Raw genomic sequence first — 9,220 nt, 5'->3', positions numbered from 1 at the left:
ATGCGGGCGGCGGCGTGGTGCGAGATGCGGCCGGCGGGGTGCGGGATGCGGGCGGAGGAGTGCGGGGTGCGGGCGGAGGAGTGCGGGGATGCGGGCGGAGGAGTGCGGGGAGAGGAAGCAGGGGAGAGACATGCAAATGAACCACTGAATCTTTTCTCTAAATCCCTGAAGCTGTGCATTGGTTGCTTGCAGATGGACGGTGACGAAAGCTTCTTGGACATCATTGGTTTTGGTTACACACAAACACAACCAGATAGTTCAATTGAAGAGCAGGCAACTCCATCAACTCAGCATTGTTCTGCAATAACAGAGAAAGGAAAATCCAACAAAGGCAAAAATTGGTCTAGTGATGAGGACAAGGTTCTCATAGCAGCATGGGCAAATACAAGTTTGGATATTGTTGGGACAGATAAAAATCGGGATGCTTATTGGGATAGAATTTCAGAGTACTACAACACACACAAGGAATCATCATGACCGGAGCGTAATGCTAATGCAATCAATTGCCGTTACACAACGATTAACAGAGAGACCTCTAAATTTTGTGGTTGCCTTCAGCAGATTTTACATAGGCAAGAAAGTGGAAGGACTATACAAGAAAAGGTATGCGCCCTTTCTTGTAATTCTATATGTGATGTGCAATATTCTATATGTGTTGTGCTTATTTTAACAACATATTTATATGTGCAGACAAACGATGCACACATTTTGTTCAAGGAAATGGATCTTAAAAAAAAGAAGCCTTTCACACTGATGCATTGTTATGTAGAGTTTTCGAAGTATCCAAAGTGGCAGACAAGAGAAGTTGAAACTTCTCTTAAGAAACAAAAGAAGACCATTGATGCAAGTCCGGGCACAGCCACCAATGATCCGGCTGATGTATCCTCGGTACGTACTGATGCTACATCGATACCCACTGGTGCTCTTGAACATGAGAAAAGACCTGAATATGCGGTAACCCAAGAGCTCCAGAAGCACTTCTTTTTTGCGTAAAATAATCATCATAGTCATGCTCAAGTATACCATCAGCTATGCGGTTGAACAAAGTACGCGACATCCTAAATCTGTGCATAAAAATTAAATGAGACAGGAAAATGAAAAAAGAACCAAAGCAGAGAAGTGTACTAATTACGAACCTTCGTCGAAACAAATGTTCGGGAAAGCGAGGAACTTCTTTGAAGTAGTCGTCCCACAGAAGAAGAAATCCGGCATCTCTTCCTCGATCGATTGACTGACGTCCATGCTTGGAACCGCCATGGCGTCGAGCGTTCTTCCTCTCTTCCTCCTCGCGCTTGGCGAATGCTGCAAGTATGAGTTCATCGTCGCCAGATGAAGATGACGAAGAACTCATGTCCCAAGTGGATGTGTTCATTGTGTTGCGTGACAAACGATAGAGAAATCTAGGTGAGAAGAGAAGTCACAGGTAGAAGTGTGCTGGAAGAGAGGTGGTAGGGGTGGTTTATATAGATCGGAAATATGGCCGTTGAAAATATAGCCGTTGGAAATATAGCCGTTTGAAAATATAGTCGTTGAAATATACACGTTCCACTGAAAAACTGGGAGGTGTATAATTTAGCAAGGTGTATATGGACGTGTATATAGATATACACGTTCAAATTTACACGTTCCACTGGCTCTTAGAGGATCCACTTCCTCCTGGAAGATCACCTTCACTTCCCTTCTCGGTCGTCGGCTCACCCCCTCAGAAGAGATCTCGCTGGTCAACCTCCCCCCATCACCAACCAACCCCATTCGCGGCCGGCTCCTCGCTCCACCCCACCCCTACGGCCCTACCTCACCGGCGCCTCTCCCTGCTGACCTCTCTCCTCCGTCGTCGTCGCGCCGTCGGCGGCCCTCGTGAGGCTTGGATTGGATCTGAGCCGCCGCTCCGCTCAGCGCTCACCATGGAGTTGGCGGTAGGCGCCTCGGAGGCCACCATCAAGTCCCTGCTGACCAAGCTCGGGAGCCTTCTGGCGGAGCAGTACGCCTTGGCCCGCGGCGTCCGCAGCGACATCCAGTTCATCAACGACGAGCTCGCGAGCATGCAGGCCTTCCTCAGCAACCTCGGCAACAGCACCGACGACCACGACGACCAGACCAAGGACTGGATGAAGCAGGTCCGCGATGTCTCCTACGACATTGAGGACTGCGTCGACGACTTCACCAACGGCCTCCGACCTGATCCCCAGCGCGACGACTGGCGTTCCAAGGCCCGCGGGTTCCTCTACGAGATCTGGACATTAAGTCGCCGGAGAAGCATAGCTGCCCAGATCGCCGATCTCAAGCAGCGGGCGCAGCATGTGGGCGAGCGCCGCGGCAGGTATGGCGTCCGCGACCCGAATCCCGGCAGCGGGAAGAGTGGTTTGGATGGGTATACCACTGCCGAGCACCAGGAGATAACCCGTCGACTTATCGGCATCCAGAGGCCAGTTGGGGTGGACATAGCAGAGCTTGAGAAGTGGATTAAATCTCCAGAGAAGAAGCGGAGTGTTATATCCATATACGGATTTGGCGGCGTGGGAAAAACCACGGCCGCCATGGCACTGTACCGGAGCTGCGGGGTTCATTTCACGTGTCGGGCAATGGTCACCGTGTCACATCACACTGACCCTGATGTAGTTCTCCGTGAGATACTGAGGCAAGTCAAGATGCAAGTGAAGGATCAGCAAGTCCAGAATAGTACCGTAAACACCTCGGAGAAGAAGAATCCAGCAGCAGCGGCTCCCCCCCGGATGCTCAGCAGGCTGAGCCAATTCCGGCTGTATTGCCGCAATCAAGATAAGGATGGTAAAGCCTCGGGCAAGGAGCGCCAACTGATAATAGATGATCTCTTGAAACACCTCAGGAAAAATAGGTATCAATTACAGTGCATGAATGTTATTGGTTCCATTTGTGCTATAAATGGATAATGCAATTTGTTTTTGCCACTTAGTTGTACCTCGAGTTGAATCCTTGTGTTGGAGAGAAACATTTCTCTTCCAAAAATGCATTTTGTACACGTTGAAAATCATTGGCATAAAACATGCTATAACATGTACACTTGCAAAAATCATGCAAATACATTTCATCTTTCAGCTACATAAATAAGCATGTGCATCTTTAATTTTTCTTTAGTGCCCGTGCATTGATAGCTTATATATTGAAAATATTGAAGACTTCTCTTGCCTATTCTGCACAGTACACAAATAGCAATAGTTTTGCTCGAATTGTGCAAGTGCATATATTGCACATCCATGAATTTTCCAATTATATTGAAATGCACAAAGTCAAAATTTTAACTTAAGTACACAAATAGGTTGCATTTCTAATAACTATGTTAGACAAGTATATATTAGAATCTGCACAATTACATTTAGGTTCTGCTAGATAAATGTTGCAGGTCGTTTTTGCCCACTAGTTTGATTCATAGAATTAGCAGCTCGAGCAGTTCAGAGCATGCTTGCTATACAATGAAATTATGTTGGAGGGAGATCAAATCCATATTGTTTTTTCCACAGATATTTGTCTTGTTGAACTGCTGTTGATGTCTATATAACCAAAAACAATATGCTTCAGTAAAACAATGTACATACAGGCTTTTAGTATCAGGAAATGTATTTCAAATCACTATTTGTAACTATGCTTGTAAAAATCTCACTAAGGAATTGTGGATAAGGTTGTGGTTTGACCTACTCCCTCCGTTCACAATATAAGATGTTTTAATGTTTTTCTGATTCGGAGGTATATAGACGCATTTTAGTGTCCTTGTTCACTCCTTTCAGTCCATATGAGTCCATAGTGAGATATCCAAAACATCTTTTAATTGTGAATGGAGTAGTATATATTTGATCATTTCTCTTCTTTGCTCAAAACTGCCATGTTGTGCATTTTTTTGTCTAGCTGTTTCGAAAACATGAGTGCATTGTCTTTTTCTTTGCTACTGCATAAGACCATGTACACTAGATTGTTTATGCAAGAGAAAGGCCCTGATACCATGTTAAGCTTCATGCCCTAGCCAATGCAACCAGAAGTCCGAACTAATGAAAAGGGCTAGGCAATCCACATATACACTTCAACAGTACACATGATAGAAGAGTGCATGTTGATCCAACTCACACATGCTTTCTTATTTTATAATTGGTGTCTTATAATTGCCAGGTACTTACTGTTAATTGACGACGTCTGGTCATCATCTATGTGGCAGACAATCTTGAACTGCTTGCCAGAAAATGATGAAAATAGCAGAATAATTGTGACCACACGATTTGAAGCTGTTGCAAAGACTTCACACTTGGACCATGATCACTTTCATCAGATGGATCCTCTTTCTGTGAAATATGCCGAGCACTTGTTTAACACAAGTTTGTCCGAGTGCAGGGATGCTCAAAGCAGTAAGACAAGCCAGAGCGATCAAGTTCCACCCAGAGTCTGGAAGATGTGTGGTGGCCTGCCATTACCCATAGTTACCATGGCTGGTCTCATGGCATCCAACAAGCTCATGAAGCGAGAGGAATGGAATAAAGTTTGCGAGGCTTTGTTTCCAGATGAACAAGTATGCCATAAACCAGAGGAATTTATGAGGATAATCAATTACTGCTACAGTGCTTTGCCTAGTGATCTCAAGACTTGCTCTCTGTATTTTAGCATCTTTCCAAAGGGTCGCAGTATCAGCAAGAAGCGGCTAATCAGGAGGTGGATAGCGGAGGGCTTTGTCAGCGAGAAGCAAGGGCTGAGTGTGGATGATGTTGCAGAGACGTGCTTTAATCAGCTTATTAAAAGGCAGATAATACGGCCTGTACAGAACAGCACCGATGGCAAGGTGAAGAGCTGTCAAGTCCATGACATGGTCCTTGAGTACATTATAACCAAGGCAGCCGAAGAGAATTTCGTTACTGTGGTTGGTGGCCAGTGGTCCATACCAACTCGTAGCAGCAAAGTCCGCAGGATGTCGCTCCACAGTAGTGACTCCAAACATGCAAGGAAAGCATATGGAATGAACTTGTCTCATGTCCGATCACTAACTTTGTTTGGGAGCCTAGAGCAACAGCGGTTTAAATCATTCAAGACTGGAATAGTGCAAGTACTAGACCTCGAAGGTTGCAGCGGTTTCAAGGCAAAGCATGCCAGTGTCTCGGACATCTGTAAAATGACTCTTCTCAAGTACCTGAGCCTCCGAGGAACAGACATCAGCGTACTACCACCGAACATCGGGGGTCTCAAGTATTTGGAAACACTGGACATAAGGCAGACGGAAGTTGAAGAACTGCCTAAAACTGTAGTTCTGCTGGAACGAATCAGCAATATACTTGGAGGAGATAAGAGAACACGGAAAGCCTTGAAGTTGCCTAAAGAGATGAAGAAGGGAGCAATGAAAACCCTGCGCGTACTTTCTGGGATTGAGATCACTGAAGAATCGACTGCCGTATCAAACCTCCATGAACTAACTGGGCTGAAGAAGTTGGCCATTTACAAGCTTCACAAGTCTGACCATGATGATTTGCTCTCCTCTATCCAGTACCTTGGCGGTTATTCTCTTAAAACTCTTGTGATTGATGATGAGTCATCTGAGTTCCATGATAAACTGGGCAAAATGTCGACGCCTCCAGTATACCTGAATGCTCTAGAGCTGTCCGGCAAGTTGTGTAACTTCCCATCATGGATCACTAAACTCAGGGACATTGTCAAGTTAACCCTTTCAGCAACACTTCTGGGACCAGAAAATCTGGAGTGCCTTAGGGACTTGAAGACATTATTTTCTCTCACCTTTTCAGTACATGCAACAAAACACGATCCTGATATTGCAGCCATTCTTCACAAGAACAAATCTGATTATGGCGGTGAGATCTTTTTTCCACCTGGAGGGTTTGCTAATCTCAAGTTGTTCCGCATCTTCACACCCATTCTCCCATCACTGAACTTCTCAGAAGGGTCGATGCCGGGGCTCGAAAGGCTTGCATTGTGTTTCAAATTGTTGGAAGGTCTTCATGGCGTGGAGAAACTTAAAAGTCTCCATGACGTGATCTTGACAGTTGATGGAGAAGCAGGTAGCACGACCCAGTCGATAATAAATGACCTGAAAGAAGCAAAAGAGGCAGCAAAAAGTAACTATGTCCTAGACATCAAGGAGAATAGTGTGATGAACTGAAGCGTCGACGTGCTATGGTGTTTCTTCTGTCTTACTGAATCATCCGACCTTGCTGTATCATGAGGCGTCAGTGGAGATGTTGCCTTTATGCATTGCATATTCGGTTACATTTTGGTGTGAGTTTCCTTCTCTTTTTTTGTTCAAAATTTGCCAAATTGTTGTATTGGTGAACTGGAACCTAATTTAATTTGTTTCAGCGCTGTGTGTGTTGCCCTTTTTTTTGCCAATGTTTTCGCACTCCCTGTTGGAGCTGATTCTCTTAAGTAAATAGCATAAAACTACTACAATTTGGGCCAGGGTTTCAAAAAACTACTAAATTTTTATTTTTAGCTGATACCTACCAAAGTCGTGGTCGGCTGTTTCAAAAAAAAAAACCCAGATTATTTGTTGCTTTACGGTTTATCGCAATTATGATAGTTAGGGCCCGCATGTAAGAGAACTGATAGTTTGACCGTTAACTGACATATGCGGCCCGCATGCCAGTGCCTCTTCCTCATATTCCAATATCAAAAATCTCATGTAAGTTTACAAATATATGTCCTCTTACAGAATAACCCTTGTAAGTTAAAAAAAAGCAATCGGGTCCCTATATGTTTTTGAAAAAAAAGCAATCGGGTCCCTGAGAAGCCCCGCCCGCCCGCCCTGAGCAACAGCACCGGTGGCTCGTCGGCGGCCAGGTCGCGGGCCAGGCCGAAGAACCCACACGGCCAACGCTACTGCAGCTCCGTGCAGGCCCCGTGGTGGCAGAGGCGTCCGGCAAACGTGCCAACCCACGCATGAGCCATGCCCAGGATCTTGGACACCTGCGCGGCGGCTCCTGTGCCCGGTGAGGTAGTCGCTGCTGCTGCTCCTTTACTTGGACGACGGCGGCGCGAAAGAGAGGTTGTAGCCTAGCTCGGGCACGCAGATGGCCTTGCCCAGCTCGGGGGCGCTCTTTGCCGGCCGCCGCTGTTGTTGCTCCTTTTCTTGTCGGCCTGCTGCTGCTTGCTGCGGGCTGCGCGTCGCTGCTGTCCTTGCCCGACCCTGCTGCTTCTCGTTTCCGGCCGCCGTCGAGCACTCCTTGCCTTGCCGACCGTGCTGCTGCTCCGGTGGCGACGCCCGTGGCTGGAGTAGAGGGAGAGAAGAAAAGATAGAAGGAAGAAGAAATAGCTTACACGTGGGTCCCACATATAAGATAACGGATTGTTTAGGAGCGGGCTCGATCTGTCATAAACCGGTTTAAAATGTTAGCAACGGGTGATTTAAGTTTTTTGAAACAGCCAACCTCCATTTTGGTAGGTATCAGCGAAAATTTAAAATCCAGTAGTTTTCTAGAATCCTAATCCAATTATACTAGTTTTATGCTATTTACTCGATTCTCTGAGTCCTCTTCTCTTTTGGCTGCTACAGACATCTCCCCTTTCTCGCTCTTGATTTGTGTCAGTGTCACACACACACACACGCACGAACAGTGACGGAGCCAGGATTGAAGCAAAACCCGGGCCCAAAAATATTTTTTGGCAACAAGGAAATTTTTTGGCACTTATAACTACCCAAAAACACATCATGACAATTAAAAAAAGATCACATGGAATACAAACAAAATAAATCTCAAGTGTTCAATCAATCTAGAATATAATCTTAGTGCTTATAACAATCCAACACAAGAGACAAAACGTGATAAAACTAGAAATAATACGGGATATAAAAGAGTATGAAATTAGTTGTTTATTTCATCTGTGCCTCCTATAACATGATCAACTGCAGAAGAAGAAGCAGCATCTTCAAGAGATCAAAGTGTAATCTCATAAGAAAAAACATAAACATAATGACATAATAATGGTTAATTAAAATCTAAAAACTTACCTCTATGAGGAAGTAAAAGCCCTCTGCGATCCATATAGGCTTGAAAGCGATATAAAATATCATCATCGGGAATACTTGCCGACAACGATGAAAAATATGTCTTCATCTTCTATTTCTGCGATATGAAATGAGTTGACATAAAAATGCTTCAGTTTCAAATCGATAATACATATAGAATTAGGCAGGAACGATGACTGAATAGATGGTTCAAGGTTTAGGTAAACTTTCTTCGTACATACATACACAGGGGCTATATATCAATTAAATCGTAGTCCGGAGTGGGGCAGAGAATAGAGCGACAGCACGGAGACGGGGAGTCCGGATTCAGGCAGTGGCCAGAGTAGAACGGCGCCGCCGCCCGTCTATAGCAGCAGTGGCAGACCGGCAGTCCAGAGTCCTGAGCAGCGGGGAGCAGACGAGCAGGGCATTGAAGAAGAAAGACGGCCCTGGGCTATATCGTGGAGAAGTGCGGCAAGGGGCGAGGCAGTGGGACTGGACGGGGCGTCGGGGAAGTCGCCGGCGGCCCGGCAGCCGCGCGGCGCACAAGAGGGGAGGCGGCTGTCGCGGTCGCTCCGCTCCTGACTCACGTGCGTGCGTGCGAACTGAGGTGCCTAGGTCGTGGCTGAGGAAGCCGCGCGTCTGGGCCTTGGTTATGTCGTGGGTTAGGCCCCGGGCCCATATGAAAAACATAGCATGGTAATAGCTAATGAAAAAACCCACGCCCCGGGCCTGGGCCCTGGGGGCCTGGGGTGTAGATCCGCCCCTGCGCACGAACCAGCACAGTGAAGCTTTATTAATATACAGCTCATATTGTACACTATAAGCTTATTGGTGTTGGATCACTCAAACTCCACATACCGAAATGTTAGAGCTGATTCACTTAACTCTAATCTCTTACTGGCTTAATATTACACAAGGCGATACAGCGGCTACTACAGTAGCGAGTTGCTACAGTGCCCACAGAAAAAACCATTTCCAGCATCTTCTCATAGCTAAGCTTACTAGCTTGGGAGTGACTACAATAAAATCTGATCCTCTGGTGCAAAAATAGAAAATAGTAACCTGGACCGTTGGATTGGTGGTAGATGGCACAGATTCAAGGGGAGAGATGACATGCCACTTGAGTGTACATCTTGCAAAACACCCCTGCTAAAAGTCGGATATGAAATAGGACTTCGCAGTAACCACGTCAAGTCTTCATAAAATACGTTTATTTTCAATCTTCCACAACGTTGATGCCCCTTCTCTTAG

The 9,220-nt window shown here is 45.9% G+C and overlaps 1 protein-coding gene across 1 annotated transcript; it reads left to right on the top strand.

The window, feature by feature from the left end:
- The first annotated feature begins 1,655 nt into the window (after window positions 1–1,655).
- LOC119312066 (disease resistance protein Pik-2-like) lies at window positions 1,656–6,342 on the top strand. The gene is made up of 2 exons (XM_037587791.1): window positions 1,656–2,854; window positions 4,138–6,342. Exons 1-2 carry the CDS (start codon window positions 1,905–1,907, stop codon window positions 6,122–6,124), a joined length of 2,937 nt encoding a protein of 978 aa, XP_037443688.1. The 5' UTR covers window positions 1,656–1,904; the 3' UTR covers window positions 6,125–6,342.
- The last annotated feature ends 2,878 nt before the right edge of the window (window positions 6,343–9,220 follow it).

Source organism: Triticum dicoccoides, chromosome 5B, assembly GCF_002162155.2.
Source record: "Triticum dicoccoides isolate Atlit2015 ecotype Zavitan chromosome 5B, WEW_v2.0, whole genome shotgun sequence".
NCBI classification, from domain to species: domain Eukaryota; kingdom Viridiplantae; phylum Streptophyta; class Magnoliopsida; order Poales; family Poaceae; genus Triticum; species Triticum dicoccoides.
This window is presented reverse-complemented; position numbering and strand designations above follow the sequence as displayed.